Genomic DNA, 20,543 nt, shown 5'->3' with positions numbered 1-20,543 from the left:
GCCAAATCCCCCACCGTCAACATCCTGGGGGTCACCATTGACCAGAAACCTAACTGGACCAGCCATATAAATACTGTGGCTCCAAGAGCAGGTCAGAAGCTAGGTATTCTGCGGCGAGTAACTCACCTCCTGACTCCCCAAGCCTTTCCACCATCTACAAGGCACAAGTCATGAGTGTGATGGAATACTCTCCACTTGCCTGGATGAGTGCAGCTCCAACAACACTCAAGAAGCTCGACACCATCCAGGACAAAGCAGCCCGCTTGATTGGCACCCCATCCACCACCCTAAACATTCACTCCCTTCACCACCAGAGCACAGTGGCTGCAGTGTGTACCATCCACAGGATGCACTGCAGCAACTCGCCAAGGCTTCTTCGACAGCACCTCCCAAACCCGCGACCTCTACCACCTAGAAGGACAAGAGCAGCAGGTACATGGGAACAACACCACCTGCACGTTCCCCTCCAAGTCACACACCATCCTGACTTGGAAATATATCGCCGTTCCTTCATCGTCGCTGGGTCAAAATCCTGGAACTCCTGTCCTAACAGCACTGTGGGAGAACCTCCACCACACGGACTGCAGCAGTTCAAGAAGTCGGCTCACCACCACCTTCTCAAGGGCAATAAATGCTGGCCTCGCCAGCGACGCCCACATCCCATGAATGAATAAAAAAAAAATTGATGCAACTTGTGTTCTGAACAGTCCACTTACCTGCCGCTTCTCCCTAAAACGAGCCCCCTCTAGATGCATGTAGTAATTGCCCAGGATGTGATAGGCAGCAGCTCTTACTTTAGGATCATAACTGCTAAGAGCTGCCACAGTTAGTCCCAAAGCATTAACATCCACAAACTTGTAGCAGTCTACCACAGTCTCTGCAAAGATAAAAATTACAAACAAAGATTTTAATTTAACTAGCATCTTATCACACATCTCAGGAAATACATAGTGCTTCATGTACAAAAAATGCCTTTGAAGTGCACTCACTGTTCTTCTGTCGGCAAATGTGGCAGTCAATTTGTACAAGAAAAGTGCCACAAACAACAGTGAGACGAAATCACCAATTACGTGGTGTTGGTCAAGGGAAGAATGCTGGCTGGGATAATGGACACTCTCTCTGCCCTTCTCTTAATACTGAAAGAACAGTTGTTGTAAGGCCTAACTGGAGACCAGATATGAGAACATGTGCTTGTATATCTAGAGTTCATTGTCTATCCTGAAGGGGTTGCAGAGAGGAAAGCAGATTCTACCAAAACTCCACACCGCCATCATTTGATGGGATCCATACTGTGGTCAGAAAGTGGTCACAAGGTACTCTCACATTTTATGGTGAGTTGCCTTGTTTTCTGTAACTCATGAGGAGCTCTTGGTACCTTTTGTCCATCTAGCAAGGTTTCAAACACACCCTTGTCAGTTGTCTAATGTCAATAAGTGACTATCCTCTAGAGGACAGGGAGAAGAAGATTCTCTTTGGTGTTGAGGCGGCTCCAAGGTGACAACCCTGGCAATGGAAGCTTGGAACCAAGTCTACTCTTTGTGGTAGACTTGCTGAGTCAGGAAAGTCTGATTGACCTGCCAGCCTGGCTCATTAAGAGGACACCCATCATTTGGAGCTGGTATTTTTCCCATTTGGCTCCAGGTAACCTTGCAAGCCAATACACCATTCGGTTGAGTGGGATTGGTTGGACAAGCAGCAGGAAGTTTTACCAGTCCTCTATACTAGCAAGCTTGCGTTTTAGCTGGTTAAACTCTAACAGTACCTTGTGTACATTTGGGGTTCCCTAAACTTGGCTCTTGTCAACCTGTGCTACGTTTTTTGATCTTAGGTGAATGGGATGTGCTCCTATGCAGAGACAATGTGCACTCTATAATCAGGCCAATAGAAACTCTTACTTGTGTGAATTTCTCAGTAGTTCTGGAGACTATTAAGCATGATGATGGGGTTTCTGCACATCAGACACCCGAGTGACTAAAACCATCCACAAAGCCGCCCATAATGACAAATTAAATTTGGGGGACCACAAGAAGTGGTGTGAGAAATGTAAATAGCAGACCTGTAGAAGGTATGGGGAGCAGCACGCTTTTTTTGAGGGTTAGGTTGAAGCAGACTTTGGAAAGGGTAGAGTGAGTTCATCCTGCATCGAATCTGTGCTTTACTTGTTCTGGAAGTACCTGATGCTGAATCTGGATACAAAAACATTCCATTCTACAATACTAACATCCCATATGTTAATGAGGATAAAACTAAGGAGTATTAAACAATCCCCAGAATCTGATACTCAGTTTATAATCATAGCTCTCTTATTAAAATTATTTGTGTGCACAGCACTCAGTCAAGAAGTTCCACAATTAGCTAGTTCCATTTAAAGTTGTACTCTTGACCTAAAAGATCACAAAATCATTTGACTTTGCACATAATGGACATTATTTAGTCGGTACATATTGATCTTATTTTGCAAATAGACACTTTCATTAAAACAGACAAGACCGTTTGAGCTAGAGGAGGGAAAATTGATGATAGAGCTTTTCTTGCGTGTGGCTGCATTTTATTTTGATCTTAATTTTATCCAGTCTAGTGAAGCATTGTGTCATTGAGCAGCACGACACAAGCACATGCCTGGGATTCCTAGAAATGGAGCCAGTGAACTCTAGCTCTTCTCATTGTACTTCCTAGTGTTTGGTTCTACAACAACTTTGGTAAAGCTTGGCTATTTGCCATCTTGATAAGGGAAGACAAGAGTATGAAACAAAGCAATAAGATGGATTTAAACAATGGATTGCTTTAGAAACTATACAAATCATTTTGACAAAGCCAAACATAGGCAGCATGCAATTCATAACATGATCTTGATATCTCCCAACAGTCCCCAATTTTTCTCCTAACTTTGTAGTTGCAACACTGAATTACAATTTTGAACTAATAAATGTGGTTTGCCATTTACTTGATGCAGGAGACAGGGATATAAGACTGCACTGAGCTTGCTGTAGACAGCTCCTAGTAATCAGGAGTGCAATTATTGGAAAAAATTACAAAGTAGTGAATGTTATTTTCTAAGCACTTAAAAAAAATTAAGACAAGATGGAATTATTGAGGTAATTTTGCACAGTTCCATTCTTGGGAGCTTCACCTTGTAGAATTACCCCTTACATTTAAACAGGATATTATGTTACTCGAGATGGATTATCCAACATGGTGTAATAAAATAGGTAAACTGATTGCATTCGTGTAAATTGGGCCTATATTTGGCATGGAAAGAACTCAAGATTACTTGTTAGGTAGTGAGATACTGGTTGGTATGGTGAGTTAACATGCCCTCTGGTAACTGGATTCAAGTTCAGCTGAGACTGATGAGAGGAAAGTCTTCTCTCTGCTGGATGCAAGGTTTGTAGGTGAAGTGAGTTTGGAAGCCTCAACTCAGTTCCCAGTGGCATAGGTCCTAAACGCAAAATTGCTCATAATTCAGCAAAAGTTGGAAATCCAGGAAGGTACTACAAAGATTGCGAAATGTAAAATTACTTCTCTTGTTCATACCCTCAGTAACCTGTCCTTTTGACCCCATATCCTCTTCTCCAACTCTAACATTTATCACCTCCATCCCTACCTCAGGAAATCTGCTGTTGAAACTCTCATCTATGTCTTTGTCATCTTCAGACTTGACAATTCCAATGTGCTCCTGACCAGCCTTCCATCTTCCACCCTCTGTAAACTTCAGCTCATCCAAAACTCTGCTGCCATATTCTATCCCTCACTAAATCCCGTTCGATCACTCTCACTGACCTACATTAGTTCCTGGTCCCCCAATGCCTCAAATAATGAAATTCTCATCTTCAGGTTTAAACTCCCTCCATGGCCTCCTCCCCTTATCTCTGTAACCTCCTCCAGTCTACAACTCTCTATTGCTCCAAATCTGGTCTCTTATACATCCCTTCGTTCCACCATTGATAGTCATGCCTTCAGCCGTCTTGGCCCCACACTCTGGAATTCGCTCCCTAAACCCCTCGACCTCCCTCTTCTCCTTTAAGCTCCTTCTTAAAACCCACTTCATTAGCCAAGCTTTTAGTCACCCAGCCTAATCCTTTGGCTCAGAGTCCATTTTTTTTTGATTACGCCTCTGTGAAGCACTTTAAGATGTTTTTCTACATTAAAAGTGCTATATAAATGTAAGTTGTTGTTTTTGTAGTAATAGGGGTTTTGTTACTCTGAGATTGAGAGCATCCATTGTACACTATTAGGATTTATGCTATTTTGATTGGGTCTGGAGAAAATCACATGCTTTAGAAGCAACAGGAGCACCCACTGTCTTCATACCTCAACATCGTGGATCAAGAATGAACAGTTCTTTGGAATAAAACAGAGTAGAAATTGATTGCAGTTCACATCGTCTCTAGACTATCATTTAAATTTGGTTCTCTCAGTCTCTGTGCAATTTATTCTCTGTTCACTTCCATCTGATCAGTTGGCAACCAAAGTGTGATTGGGCAGTTTGTTTTGTACACCCCTCTGCAACCTATGAATGGCAGGGCGCAATGAAGCCTTTAGCAGGCCAAGGAATATATTACTTACTGAATTTAAGCAATAAAACAAAGACCTCTCCGATGTTGTGCACCAAACGTTTAAAAAAATAAGCACAATAGGGGTAGGGACCAAAAATGTCCAGCATTGGTATTCTGCTCTAATTATGTTATATTCTCGTGAAAGAGCCTGAATCATTACACAAAGTAATGAGCTCCACTGCATGCATTTGAGACCGATTCCAAGAGGCTATGTTAGAGATATTGAGCTCTTCTTTGGGGGAGGAGGAGAGGGGATATCACTAGGTTGGGTGATTTTTTTTTAAAAAAAGAGACAAACTATATTTTTGGAGATATCTTTGGTGCAACAGGAAAACCCCCACTAATTGCTTGAGTGCCTCAGATATTTATTACTTTATAGACTGATCTGGATGTAAGCACAAGGGCAGATCACCACCAACAGAGACTAAGGGCTCGAATTTAGCAGGCCTGCGGGTTCCCAGCGGGTGGTCCTCCGGGAGCGTGGAAAACGCGGACGGCTAATCGCGTGCGTCCCCCACGCGATCGCGGGATAATTGAACAGATTAAGCCCTGCTTCCGGGTTCTCCGTTCCCCAGCTGCGTGCCGGCCGGCTGCGCATGCGCAGTGCCGTCAACGCGATGTAGGAGCTCCACTTAAAGGGGCAGTCTCCCAAAGCCCCTCCTGCTGCAATCATTAGGTTGCTGACGATGGCTCAGCCAAGGGGAAAGGCTGCGCCCCGTTTTTCCGACCTAGCGCTGCAGCTGGAGGGCGTGAGGAGGAGGAGGAGGGACACGCTCTTCCCGGAGGATGGACGCAAGTTCCCTGCCGCCGCCACCAGGAAGGCATGGGCAGAGGTGGCGGCGGAGGTGAGCAGCAGGGGCAACACCCCAAGGACTTGGGAGCAGTGCCGCAAGCGCTTCAATGACCTGACTAGGTCTGGCAAGGTGAGTACACCAACGCACCCTCCCACAGCCCGTCCCCACCATCACGCCAAACAGATCACAACCCCTCCTGCACAGCCACCACTGCGCTCCATCAGCAATCCTCACAGCCATTCATTCACCATCCTCGCCGTGCACGCAAGTACCCACCGTCCCTGACCCCACCCGAACACTACCACACAGCCCAATCCCCATGCAATGGGATGGGCACGTGGCACACGCATCCTCCCATCCATCTGCGCCACGCTCAACCCACCCACACCGATGCTCGATGCGTCTCACGATGCAATACGCACCCACTCACACATCTGTGTTTTGCCTTCACAGGAGAAGAGGAGCAAGAACAATCGCGAAAGGGCACGCACCGGAGGTGGGCCGCCGCAAGTGGTGGAGCTCACCGACGCCGAGGTGGAGGCGCTCGACCTCGCCCGCACGCGACATTGCCTGTCGGTGGCTGATGGCGAGTGTGTCGCTGCCGAAACGGCCGGTAAGGGAAAGCTGACACTCAACACCCATGATCGCGAGTGACCGTATCATCACCTGCCATCAGGCGCACCGTAAAGTTGGTCCACATGCCTCATAGTGCCCTCTGTTCTCTTGCAGGGCCGTCTGTGTGTGAAGCGATCGAGGAGGGCGATTCCTCAGAGGACATGGTGGTCTCTGAGGGTGCATCGTCACATCAGAGCCAACCATCCACCAGCGCAGAGACACGCACCTCGGTGGGTCCCCCTCGCCAACTAGTTGGGGTAGCACTTGGTGAGTCACCGCGCACGAGTGAGCATGAGCAGACCCTGGTGGCAAGGACAGCCGCGGAGGGTCCGCGACGGAGAGAGCACTCATCTCCAGGCTCTGCTCAGCTGGACCCAGATGCTGAACCCAGGGGGCCACCAGTGAAAAGGAGAGTCGTCGAGGGGCACCAGCTAATTGCTGAGGTACTGGGAGAGGTGCCGCGCGCATTGTCCACAATAGCGCAGGCGATGGAGGAGTCCAACTCCTGCATGCGGGCATTGGTGGCGCAGGCACAGGAGGGTACCGGCGACACAGTGTCGCGGGTAGGTGCGGGACTGTCTGCGGTGGAGGACAGGCTGGCCTCCCTCGAGCGTCACGCACAGCTCCAGATCGAGTCCTTGCAGGCCCTGACAACGTCTGTACGGATTCAGGGTGAGCAACATTCCGCCGCCATCAACAGGCTGACGGATACACTAGGGGTGGCCTTGCAAGGCCTCACACATGCCATCCAAACTGCCGTCCAGCAGGGTGGAAGGGGTGATGTGGGCCGAGGCCACGAGAGGGATGATGGTGACCGGGGACGCTTCTCAAGGCGCCCCCACGTCCCACCCGTCGCCCACCTCTCAACCAGTACCCGCAATGGTGCCTCCTCTCCAGGTGGCCGAGTCTGCCCCTGCCCCGGTGCAGGAGGAGCAGTCTGTGGAGGTGCCCTCACGGGCACAGAAACCCAGGGGCCGTCCGCCAAAAGCATCTACCCGGTCAAGGCGAGAACACGAGCAACCTGCCACTACCTCTGCTGGAGCCACAGGGGTAGCACCACGTAGGGGTACCCGGAAAAGAAATGCAAAGGCCTTATAATCACAAAGGGAATACACCAGGGTGTCTATTAATTTGTACATTTTTTTTTTATATCATGTCACATTCGAGATATTAAATAGTCTATTCTCACCACTCCTGCCACCTCTCGTCCATTCTTCCGCAGCCTGTGCAATAGGTGCGTTCCGTGGAGGCCATCATGACGGCGAACACCTGCTGCCGCCCATTGGGCACACTGCTGTGGGTGCAGGAGTACTGGCAACAGTCTTCAGTGGAGGGGGCTGGTATGGCCGCTCGCATGTGCAGGTGAGGAGATGCGAGCGCCTCGCAGTGTCTGACTCTAGGAGAACCGTTGACATATGAGTGCCTCCCTGGCCCGGCGACCATCCCGGTGAGTCGTGGTTCGGCGCATGGGTCGTCCACTATCCTCTGGCGCGTCCTCCTCCTCCTCGCCCTCGCCGTCCTCAATGTGGGTGGCGGGTGTGGATGGGGCCTCCTCCAGCGGCACCCCTCTCTGTTGGGCCATGTTGTGCAGGGCACAGCAGACAACTATGATTCGTCCCACTCTGAATGGTGTGTATTGCAGTGCTCCCCCAGAACGATCAAGGCACCTGAAGCGCATCTTGAGCAGCCCTATGGTCTGCTCAATTGTAGACCTGGTAGCAGTGTGGCTGTCATTGTACTGACGCTCCGGCTCGGTGATGGGGTTCCTCAGAGGTGTCATGAGCCACGTGTGTAGGGGATACCCCTTGTTGCCGAGGAGCCAGCCGTTGCCGGCGTTGGGTGCCTGCAGGATGGGCGGGACGGCGGACTCCCTGAGGATGAAGGCATCGTGGCAGCTGCCGGGGTATCTGGCGCACACGTGAAGGAATCTCTGGCGGTGGTTATAGATGAGCTGGGCGTTCATGGAGTGATACCCCTTCCTGTTGATGAACAGCCCTGGCTCATGCGGAGGTGCCCGTATTGCGATGTGGGTGAAGTTGATTACACCCTGCACCCGTGGGAAGCCGGCCATGGCATGGAATCCAACCGCCCTCTCCATCTGGCTGCGCTCGTCCATGGCGAAGTTGATGTAGTGCGAGGCCCTGCGGAACAACCCATCGGTGACCTGCCTTATGCACTTGTGTGCAGAGGACTGACAGACCCTGGTGATGTCCCCGGTGGCACCCTGGAAGGAACCGGATGCGAAGAAGTTGAGGGCAGTGGTGACTTTGACGGCGACAGGTAAGAAGATGCTGCTTGGTCCATCAGGGAGCAGCTCGTCGTTAAGGAGGCTGCAGATGTCGGCGACTACCTGGCGATTGACTCTGAGCCGACGTATGCACTGCTCCTCGGAGAGGTCCATGAAGCTGAGCCTCGCTCTGTACACCCTGTGCAGAGGGTAGTGCCTCCTGCGACGCATCTCTCTCTGCGGTTGCCCTCCCTCCTGCTGTGCAGGTGGGTGTGCCACCGCACCGTGTTGGGGGGCCCCACGTCTGAGGCGGACGGCGTGGACTGCGAGGCTGCTGGGGCTGGTCATGCTGTTCGTCCTCCGACGATGTCAACGCACCACCCATCTGGCAGGTGTTGGTCTGAGGGGTTGTGCAGGGTAGGTGGGTGGTTCCTCGGACTGGGGCTGCGGTTTCGTGTCGGTCTGTCCTCTGGCTTGGCGGGGGGTGGTGGAGGGCAGGGGCTGCCCTATGTGACGCGGTGGCCTCCTGCGTGGGTGAGGGCTCTCCCCCGTGGAGTGCACCTTGGCACCTGCCACAGGCTGCTGGCTGCAACACGCCTGGTTGGAGAGGGACTGTTTCCCCCAGTGTGTGAAACTCACTGCCTTGAACCTAAAATCCCACACTTCCTCTTTTGACAGCTGCTTCAGCTCATTAAATGACCACAACAAGCAAGGTAAGTACACTCAAGTGGAACCCCGCTAGCTTTAATTGCCTGCGGGATTCCCACCAGCGGGGCCTGCGCGCGCAGCCCCGCACGTCAGCGTGGTACCTGAAAGTGGGCGGGATTTCGTCGCGATCCGGTCACGTGGCCGGATATCGGGATTTTCGGGGCCACCCCGCTGGGAACACGCCGGAAACACGACGCCAAAATTGAGCCCTAAGTAACAGTGGATACTGTGCTCTAAAACAAGCAATCATTGTCAGATCATTTGAAACTGCTTTACAGAAAGTACAGAAAAGAGGAGTTAGCCTCTGTCAAGCTCGCACACAAATTCAAATTGGAAGAATACAGATAAAACAGATTAACAATTTAAAAGGCATATCAAAGGACTGAAAACAATAAATATGCCTCGTAGAATGTAGTAGAAACTATAAGTTGAATAAAAGCAACATTAGGAGCTTAGAGAGCATTCTGAAAACTGCGGAAAAAGAACTTGCTTATCTTAGTTCCTGGGTTTTTGTGCAGCGCAGGTGCAGGGGGTCACATAGGAACAGGAGTAGACCATTTCGCCCCTTGAAGCTTTCGCCTTTTAATGAGGTCATGGCTGATCTGTGACCTAACTCCATTTACCTGCCTTAGGCCCATATCCCTTAATACCTTTGGTTAACAAAAATGTATCAACCTCAGATTTAAAATTAACAACTGAGCTAGCATCAGCTGCCATTTGTGGAAGAGAGTTCCAAACTTCTACATGGGAGATGCTCTTGATGAAGTAACGAGATAAAAGTTAGGGGTTTGCTGAAGCATGTGATTTTTGCATCACCAATTGATTGGACAAGTTCCAATAATGTGTGCAGGATGCCAGACTAAACAAATTCACACAGATGCAGTAGAAGGTGCTCTTTTAACATGGGATTGAGGCACAGCGGTGAGGTCAAAATTAAGGGAGCTTTGCTTATTACTCTGCATTTGGTTGGTGCTAAATCTGATCAAGTGTGCTTAATACCGACACTGGGTGTCAAAATGGAAACATTTTCCATTCCATAGTACAGACTTTTACGAAGATAACAACTCTTCGTAACACACGCATGAAGTAAAAGGCCCAATTCGCACGTCTTCTTTGTACAACCTCTTATCCTTCAAGCAGCAATCCAGAGGGACAAAAAAAGTGAATGACGTACATTTTTTATAGCATCTCTCAGAAATGCCTCAAAGCGCTTTATGTTACTTTGAAATGTAATAATTGCTGTGATGTAGAGGAACTCAGCAGCCATTTTGCAAAAAGCAAGATCCAATAAACAGATGAACAACTAGCTAAATGTCTTGGTTCGTAGAGAGAGGTATGTGGGACAGAACACTGGGAGAACATCCTGCTCTTTTTCCAAGTAGTGCCATGGAATTTTTAATGTCCATTTAAAACCAGTGGAACGGACTTGGCTTAACATCTCTTCTGAAAGATGGCATCTTGACAATGAAATACTTTGTTAGTACTGCACTGAAATATCGGCCTAGTTTATATACTCAAATCCTGGAGTAATGCTTGAATCAAAAATCTTCGAACTTTTAATTAATCTCTGACTAAGAGATGAGAGTTCTACCAACTGGGCCAAGCTGACACAGAAGGGCTCATTTTACTAAATCATGCTCCCAATGGGAAGCCTCGCCTGAGGGGCTGTATATTGGGACACTGCAGGCATCTGTAATTTCCTGCTTTGTGCTTACGATGGGCTAGGATCTAAGCTGAGAGAGTGCATTTGTAAAGATTGTCTCTCGAGTTAACAAAAGTGGAAACACATTGTACAGAGACAGAAGGAAGACTTTGCACAGAAGAGAACTAACCTTTGTTTGTGCCATTTAGTTGACAACAAGATCTTGTGGATTTAAAAAAAAATTCAATATGTGCCTCCCAAAAAGAGAGATTATGTTCTTGAACAGGACAACTTCACGCTGAACTACAGTTGTAAAACCACCGTTACCTTTAACAACCTTGAAAAATGAAATGCATCTGAAATTATAAAAAAACTTTCACTGACATATTTATGATAGACAAATGTAGTTTCATATTTCAAGGTCACTACTTGTCACAAAGCAGCTATATATCACAGCTGCTAGACAGCATGACACATTTTTATTTAAAATCCAGCACAAACAGTGAGAAGGTCAGATTGTGGACTATTTAGGTAGGGAGGGCAGAAAAGTGGCTTCATATTATGAAAGCTCATCATACTATTTTAACAGTGTAATTATGACAAGTTAAAATTTTTAAAAATTCAACGGTCTCATTGCTGTCCACATCCACAAATAACCTCCAGCATATATCCTCATCAATTTATGATGGCCTTTGGAGTCCTAGACTTACAACATTTTGACAGGAGTTTCTTTATGATATCAACAGAAGACATTTATCTAAACACAGATGTTAAAACTCCACTGGCACAAGTTCAAGGGAACAGTAAGATAGAGTTCAAAAGAAAACATTAAGAGGCTGCATCGTACAGGAATAAGGTTCAAATTACACCAGGTACAGATACAAACACAAATGTTCAGCGCTTACTGGTTTTATTTTTAGTATCAACATTTTAAATAGTAAAATGAATGTGAGGAAAACCATATTTAAAACACAAGTTGTATACTTGATAAATTATGTGGCAGTGTTAGGGATCTGTGCAAAATGAGTTTTGGCATCTCAACTCACTTGTTGGAGAGTATAGAGGTAATGTTCCTCACTTAACAAAAAAAATTGGAGAAAGACTGATTTTTTTCCATAATTACTAACCCACTAACAAAATCATACATTTTAATGCTGCTTATTCTCACAATTTTGTTAGCAGATCAAAGGTGACAGCCATTCTCCTGTTTTATGTTACATGGAGGCCCTTTGAATCCAAAGCACAAAATTGACTCAAAATTCAGCATAAATTGATCTGGGTTCCTAGCAAGGGCAAAAGAAAACTAGAAAATTCACACTGATACTGTAGAAGCTAAGGTATGTTGTTGAGGTAAAGCAAAGCAAGCATTATTCTGCATCTGGCTGCACTACATTTGACCTAGGAGTGCTTCATGCTGAAGAGAGTTTCATTCATTCTCCAGCATCAACATCCCCCAATTTGACAAGGATATGAACACACGGGGCCATTTTCTTGCCCCCCCGCCACTTCTGCTCTGGCGCTTGGACAGGAGCAGTACATTCGAAGTGCATTGTGCCTGCCAGGACCAGAAACGCCAGTTTCCTGTGCCAGGCCATTAACAGGACACCCTTGGCACAAGCGTGACTTTGGTTGGGTTTGGTGTCTGAGCAATGACAACAAATTTAAACACAGCTCACAGGTTGGTGACATACCAACAAACTCTTACCATCAGTACTCAACTCTTCCAATCAGATGCTTCCTCTCACCCTCACACATTACCACTGTTGCAAGCCTCACACCCATAAATCACAGGTCACACACACTGACAGGTATTCAACCATGACAGCCACATCACCCAAACATCTTGCAGGACACTCACTATCACACTTCCCTCTTTCTTGCAGGAGAAGGTGGCGTGTAGCAGGAGGCAGCAAGAAACAATTGGAGGAGGATGAGCGCACCTACATGTTTTAACCCCCATGGAGAAGACAGCGCTGGCCATCACGGGAAGGGCCATCACTGAGGCCGTGGCCACTGGCGGCGCTGGAGGGATCAATGATGAGGGTCTCTGCATACCTAATCCTCCTTCTCTCTTCCCACTTCTCCCTCATCCCACAATCTTTTCTGACTCACGTGCTGCTGATGGTGTAAGTATGCACTTCTTACTTTCTTCTCTCCCCTCACCACAACCCAACCCTTGTCCCTTTGTCATTTCAGATACTCAAGAACTGGAATATCCCAGTCAGAGGAAGAAGACAGTGATGATGAAGAGATACCAGCACTCGATCTTACACGCGTAGCTACCTGCTCAGAGACTGACACTGCACGTACTTTAGAGGCTAGGATAGAGGAGGGATCTGCACGTGGTGAGACACAGGGCACAAGTGTGCAGGAGTCAGGGCGGGGGGAAAGGATACCGCAGGTGCCAGCTCACCTATAGGCGAGATCACACACTAGTACTGCTGCAGAGGAGTCAGATGATGACTTCGATGGGCCAGGCTACAGAAGAAGGCTGATGGACGTACACAACCAAATGCTTGGGGCACTGGAAAGCCTGCCAGAAAACCTATGCACAATGTCAAGGAGTGTGGAGGAGTCCAGCTCCAACTTGGCACAGGGCTTTGCGCCGAGCTTGGAGCTCATCATTTCCCACATGGAATGGTCACCTCCATCAGCACACTTGTGAAACCCACCATTATGCAGCATCTGACGGCCGATGTCGCAGCTTCCATTGCAGCACAAACGTTTGCCATCAAAGGTCTGACTGCTGCCTTGCAAGCTCAGACTGCTGCCATCGTGGCACTGGGTAGCACTGTTGAAAGGGACTTCCAGGGCATCACAGCAGTCCAGTAATCTGTTCTCCAACAGATCACCAGAATTGCTAAACGTCACCCCAGGAGAGTGACAGTGGCTCCATGGAACATGAACCTGCTGTCCTCTCTCAGGATGACAGCATTCCTGCTGTCACCCCTGCCAATCCGTCAGTGGCCTTGCTGTTGCCTGTCAGCCAGCCAGGCCAGACTGCTGCAGCCCAGGCCAAGATGGTACAGTTTGAAGCCGGGCCCTCCCGGCTCCGAGCTGCACAAGGTCGTCCTCCAAGGCCATTCTGCACTCTCCTCACTTGAATGTCAGCAGCCTTCCACCATCCATGCTCCAGCCACTTGGGAAGCACCCCGTAGGAGCACTAGGAAAGGTAAAGGCAGATGAAAGACAGGCACTATGGGAATGTACAAGGGTGAATAGTCTCATTTTGTTTTCATAATTTCATGTGTTCATTTATAAAAGTGGATTTGAATTTGCATTTTGTGGTGGTTTTTATTTCTGGAGTGAGCTGAGGGAGGAAGCAATGTGTAATCATAAGGAGGATGATTTGATGGTCATGTGAGAGAGGAAAGGTAAGGGGTGTGGGCCTGTTGGTGAATAGGGAGGTGTTGTTGAGGTTTCTGGTATCGCTCATTGATAATCTGATCACGTAGAGCCCTGGCAGAAAGGGCCTGTCTAAGTTGTAACCTCCCTCCTCCTCCTCCTGTTGCTCATGCTCCTCAGGCGGTGACAAGGGCTGTTCACTCATAATGGCCAGGTTGTGCAACATGCAACATACAACGACAAATCTTGATACCCGTTCAGCTGAATACTGTAGGGATCCTCCAGACAGTTGCTTGAGAACGCCTATGGTGTGCTCTATCATGTTCCTTGTGGTAGAATGGCTCTGTGTATGCCTGTTGTGCATGTGTGCTTGGGTTCCTGACCGGAGTCACGAGCCACGTCATGAGGGGATAACTCTTGTCGCCCAGTAGCCAGATTTTGACTTGCTGTGCTGGTTAAAATACAGGTGGAACAGAGGACTGCCACAGAATGAATGAATCATGACCGCCAGGATAGCGGGCATTGTCCAGCATGATGCGCTGTCTGTGGTCGCACACCAGCTGCACATTGAGGGAGTGGAATCCCTTTCTGTTTATGAATATGTCTGAGTTCAGATAAGGAGCATGCAAGGCAATGTGCATGCAGTCAATGACACCATGCACCATGGGGAATGGGGAAGCCTGCAATGCGAGCAAAACCTCATGTTCGCTCCTCCTGTTTGTCTCTGGCAAGAGGGAATGAGATGAATCTGTCTCTCATTGTATAGAGAGCCTCAGTGACCTCCCTTATATTGCAGTGCACTGCAAACTGCGAGGTGGTGTTTATATCTCCAGCAGCAGCCTGAAAGGAGCCAGAGCCATAAAAATTAAGAGCCACGGTCACCTTGCCAGCCACAGGCAATGCAGTCCCTGCTCTGCTTTGAGGTTGCGGCAGTTGACAAATTTCAGTCATAACCTCTTTTGTGAACCGAAGATGTGTGATGCATTGGTCGTCGCTGAAGTTGAGGTAAGAGAATTGGTCGCTGAAGACCCTCCGTGGATATGGCCTCCTGCTGAGTGCCCTGTTCCTCTTCTTCCTCCCTCTTCTAGCAGCTGTGTGTGGCCTTTCTTCATTCTCCCAGTGATGTTCAATTCCCAGAGAAAGCCCTACCAGGCCACCCATGTCTAGAAGCAAAATTTTTTGGCGCAATATTTTAAATGACACAAAGAGTCTTTTTTTTATTCGTTCACGGGATGTGGGCGTCGTTGGCGAGGCCAGCATTTATTGCCCATCCCTAATTGCCCTTGAGAAGGTGGTGGTGAGCTGCCATCTTGAACCGCTGCAGTCCGTGTGGTGAAGGTTCTCCCAGGTACAGCAAAACCAGCCACAGCACTCTCCCTATAGAGTACTGAAACTTCATCCAAGTAGAGCAAACCTTCAAAAACACGTAAAATTGCACCAGCAGCCAGAAGAAATAATCCAGCAACTAACTTGTAAGTACTTCATGATCCCTTTAAATAGCGCTGGTTGCAGGGGGGGGTCCTTCATGCCCTTTAAGTCCCGTTCAGCTGTGCGAGGTTAAGACTGGGCGTTGGTTGGAGTGTGGAGTTCCAAAATAGCAGCACTGCCTTCAAATCAGCATTGCACTCTGATTCGCGTCATCATCTCCCTAGTCTGCACGCTGCCAACGGTCGTTAGGTGCGCGTGCGCGCAAACGCCTTTACCAAGACAGAACCCTGCGCGTTCCCGTCGAATACTCGACAGGGAGAGTGGTCTGGCTAGTTTTGTTGTACTCTTTGTCATTTAAAATAATAGGCACGTTCCTCAAGACAATCAGGATAGAATCCAACACAGTGTAAATTGTGCATGAAGGGGCTTTTGGTTGGATGAATGGTCTCTTATTCCACATTCAGGTTGGATGTGACTGCAGAAGTCAAATTAACAGTCAATTCTACATTAAAATAGGGAATTTAATATGGATACTGCAACGTTTAAATATTCTGACACTTCCCAATCATGAGGGCTTCCACATCCACCTTGCTACTTGCTTTTAATGAAAAGAGCTAACTCCCTGGCTCTTTTTAATCATTAAAAATAACACCAGTGGGAGGCCAGTCAACGGCACTTTGTGCGTTCTGTGGATAAAGACTCCAGGTTGCACAGTGGGAATTCTGGTCACTTTCCTAACTCTTTTATAGCAATTAAGACTGCATTATTAATTCAACAGAGGGTACTTAGTTTTGGAGGTAATGCGATTATTATTTTGTTAAGCTTATGGCTGAAAGATTGAGAACCATTAGTTAAACCAATAAAAGGTAAATTTAGGACTTAATTCTTCCTTAAAGTGTGATCAACACATGGAATGATTTCCAGAGAGAGTATTGCAAGTAAATATCCTTGAATCATTTAAAAAACAATTAAATGCTGCTGAGGGGGGACGGTATTGATGGATCGAATGTCCTCCCTCATCTGCAATTGTCTTGTCAACAAATAAGAACAAGCCTGTTGAATAAAGACACAGACACACTAATCTTGTAAAAGGAATGATTCCTCTTCAGTGGCATTCAAAGTCAGGTCCACATAATACACAACATCCATTTATAACTCTGATGTCTTTAAAATAGTTGTGGAGTATTTGTATAAAAAAAACCTTGAATTTATACATCACCGCGTTATGGCTCTCAGAATCATCCCCAAAGTACTTCATGTACTATGATTTACTTTGAAGGGTACTTCCTATAGTTACGTAGGAAAATGCACAAGCTATTCTGAATACAAGTTTTATGCAGGCACATAAAAAGAAATGGCAGACCATAAAGTTATTAGATCCAAGAGTCTTGCAGTTGTAACAAATGTATTTAAAGTAATCACTTCTGCATCTTTAAATAATTAAAGGGATGACTTGGTGGAGAGTGGTTGTTAAAGATATAGATAAAGATATGGAACACGGGGGTGTTCCTATCAAATTAAGACATTCATTTATAAATTTCCAATTCTGTACCAAAGTCATGTACAGAATTGTGGACAGAATTTTAATCAACATGATTTTGGTTCCGATTTCATTCAATTGATGCAACTAGCACATTTAAAAATATTTTCGACCATGGATCTCTAGTTAAATAAAAAGTATTGAGCTCCCAAATTGTGAATCCCTGGCGCAGTCTGTACAGGCAGAAAAGGCAGCTTTTGCCATTGCAATTAAGATATTCCCGGACAATCTGCAACATTTGTCACGTATGCTTAGAATTAATATGCATCAATTTAATTATATTGTTAATGCTTAGAGGCAACTTTTAAAGACAATTCTAAAACTATCATTCATGATTAAGAAATATACTCAGAGTACTTCAACCAATTAATATTATATATATATATACACATATATATACACATAGCTCCATAGCATACTGTTATGCTAAAACTCCTTCACTGAAGCCTTGTTCTTAAGTTAAGTTTTTGCTAGAAACAAAGTTAGATTTTAAACTTCCCTTCAATGCAATTTCAATGCAGGTAGGTCCAGTAACTTATAGTTAAAAAAAAAACATAAAATTTTTTCATACCTGGTGTCATTAATCCACTAAAGAGAGGCAGCAAGAAACAAGGATCATAGAGATTGTGAGGCGCCTTAATATTGTAATCTTTGAACTCCTTTCCTTCCTGAAACAGACAAAATAGCGATATGGGTCTGATTGTGCCATAAAATACAGGTAGAGGTAAAATTGGACATGTTCAGAGTGAAGGTTATCTGGACTTTCCATCAACCTACTATAATGTCCTCAGGATATATTAAGATAAGCTAGGAAGAGAGAAAACCAAATAATGGACAGTAATACAACGAAAATGTACCTCTGGTAGGATACGTCGATGCTGAGGAAAGTTAATGATTGTCTGGAACATTTTTTCCCTGTCCAGCAGCGACAGGATTTCCTCCATGCTTGGTTGTTGCCACAGGGACTTCCCCAGGCTCTTGCGAGTCTTGTGATGTTCAACGGCAGCTGGACCCCACAACAGCAGACTAAGAAACAGGCACAGGCCAAATGTTTAATACAATTTATCTGAATTACAATTATGCAGCTAGTTTCAAACCCCAGTGCTACACTATTTTGTAGAAATGACATTATCTGTAATTGTGTGATTTTTAAATATGCAAGTAAAACTTTGCTTTAAAAATTTGTGCACTGGTATCCAGAATCAATAGTTCTGCATGGAATTTAATACAAAGTGTACCAATGAAGCAAAATACCATTTGACAAACACATTCTGTCATGTTCAGTTTGAATCACAACTTGTAGCATTTCATGATCACCCCATGAGGGAAGGTAGTGGGCAATATAATTGTAACAATGAAATTTGGGTTTCTAGTTTTCTGTTTACTTTTCACAATTTTATTGTTTATTTGCAGTCTCTTTTATTTTCATTAAATCAGTGTTTCACTGGAAAAAAAATTAGCAGTATCTAAAACTTTTTCATATCAGGCTTTACAGCTTCATACTTCTATGGTTTCTGATTCCTTTCCTCTTAAATACATGTTTCTGACTGATGGGATCAGTTTTCCCCCTTTTTCCTGGCTCTGTACTAGCTTAAAAACTGTTACTCTCTAACAACTTCCAGTTCTGGTGAAAGGTCATCGACCTGGAACGTTAACTCTGTTTCTCTTTCCACAGATGCTACCTGTCCTGCTGAGTATTTTCCAGCAGCTTCTGTTTTTATTTCAGTTTCTGGATGCATTGCTACTGCGAATGGTTGGTTATATTAAACAAGTATGTTAATCAAACTATTACAAAGAATTATAATTAACATCCTTTTGTTTGAAATAAAAGAGGACTTGTTCTACCCACTTTATATTTTTCACTAATGTTTCTCCATCAATTTTCTCGGTTCCTTTCTCCTAAAGTGTTAACTCCTTGTTGGAGTATGGGCCCCCCAGTACTTGTGGACATTATTCACATGAGGCTTTTGACAGTGAATCTCAGCAAAGTATTTGACCATATATCACAGTTAAGCTGATCGGTGCCTCCCAACACTGCTGCTTTCAGTATCTGGGAGAGGGAATCCCGGACAATTTCCCCTTCCTTTCCCTTACCCTGAGTCACTGAGGCCAAATGTGGTTCCCCTACCACTATCCCACCTAAGATCAGGTGACTCAGCACAGATCAGTGATCAAACCAGAGTCTTTCCTGGACTATATGGTTCAGCTATTCATAGGACAAATGCCCAACAAGGGTGCTGGTCCACCCATTGTAAAAACATTGTATAAATAGTGATTGCTGAGGACATAACTGACTTCAAAAGGTCACTCAGCCATACTGTGTAAGGGAACAGAGTTAGGATACACACAGATGCTGAACTGCTGCTGGATTTATGATTGTGCTGGTGAGAATTCAGCTCCCTAACTGTTTTTTGAATGGGACATTGAGCCGAAGCCCCGTCTGCTCTCCCCACGGCACAAATTGAAGAGCTGGAAAGTTCTCCCGGTGGCCTGACCTATAATTATCCCTCAAACAACATCACTAAACAGATTATCTGGTCATTATCTCATTGCTATTTGTGGGACCTTACTGTGCTCAAATTGGCTGCTGCATTTTTCTACATTACAAAAATACTTCATTGGTAGTAAAGCACTTTGGGATGTCCTGCAGTCATGAAAGGAGCTATATAAATGCAAGTTCTTTCTTTCCTTCTTCTTAAATGACCTTAATAATGAGACTTGAAACTGAGATGAGGTGCATAGAAAATGAAGCATACAGCTTTCACATGCTGCTGGTCACAATTTAACCAGTAGGACAACCCTATTATAATAAATGCAGTATTTCACTCGGATTTCAAATGGAGTTGTACTCACCTGAACTCAGCAAGGCTTATGTTGTTTTTCTCATAAGACTGCAGGATCATCAGCAGTTTTTGATCTTTACAAAGGAAAAAAGATAGATAATAAAATGGGAATAATCATGTCTCCTGTTCAATTGTGTGAAATTTAAATCACAGAAATAAGAGACTTACCTGTATTGCTGAGTGTTGCTCCGTACGCCCCCAGTAACACAGTAAAATGGCTGCTGTTACACACAGATGGACATTGTCTGACCAAAGCCAGTAACACATCAACCAGAGCGTCTACCGAAAAAAAACACATCACACAATCTTAATGAAAAATCTTGAAAAGTGTTATTTAATTAATTTTTGGTACATTGTACATCATTAGCAGAATTAGTGTTCAGCTTGGGCACGAAACCTCAGAAAGGACATACAGGCTTTGGACAAAGTCCAGTGATGATTCACCAGGATGACTTGCTGGATGAAGGGACTGAGCTACAATGAGAGACTGGGTAATCCCGCATTATATTACCTGGAGATGAGGAGATTAAAGGGTGATCCACTTGAGTGTTCAAAATAATGATGGGAATTGATGGGGTAGATAGAGAATAATCCTTTACTCTAACAGGGGAATGTAGAACAAAGAGATATAATATTCAATTTTGCAATAAGAAGGCTAGAAGCAAATCCTGTAAAGTTCTACGCGGGGAGCGTTAGGAGAATGTGGAATCCATTTTCCCAGAAAGCCAGATGCGGAATGAAGAGATATTTAAAAGGGAGATAGATACTGGTGAAGTAAGGACACCAGTACCAGGTCGTGGAGAAAGGGCAGTGAATTGTGATTAAAAAGATTGAAAATCTACCAT

The 20,543-nt window shown here is 45.7% G+C and overlaps 1 protein-coding gene across 3 annotated transcripts in view; it reads right to left on the bottom strand.

The window, feature by feature from the left end:
- Positions 1-20,543, bottom strand: part of urb1 (URB1 ribosome biogenesis homolog) — a 95,935-nt gene that overhangs the window by 22,703 nt on the left and 52,689 nt on the right. For all 3 annotated transcript variants that reach the window (XM_067993171.1, XM_067993172.1, XM_067993170.1), the window contains 5 exons: positions 19,867-19,977; positions 19,709-19,772; positions 17,713-17,881; positions 17,427-17,523; positions 717-877 (listed from right to left, as the gene is read on the bottom strand). In XM_067993171.1, coding sequence (XP_067849272.1) covers positions 717-877; positions 17,427-17,523; positions 17,713-17,881; positions 19,709-19,772; positions 19,867-19,977 — 602 coding nt within the window. The remainder of the gene's footprint in view (positions 1-716; positions 878-17,426; positions 17,524-17,712; positions 17,882-19,708; positions 19,773-19,866; positions 19,978-20,543) is intronic.

This window comes from Heptranchias perlo, chromosome 11 (assembly GCF_035084215.1).
Source record: "Heptranchias perlo isolate sHepPer1 chromosome 11, sHepPer1.hap1, whole genome shotgun sequence".
NCBI classification, from domain to species: domain Eukaryota; kingdom Metazoa; phylum Chordata; class Chondrichthyes; order Hexanchiformes; family Hexanchidae; genus Heptranchias; species Heptranchias perlo.
The sequence above is the reverse complement of the archived record's forward strand: the minus strand, read 5'-3'. Positions and strand labels throughout refer to the sequence as shown.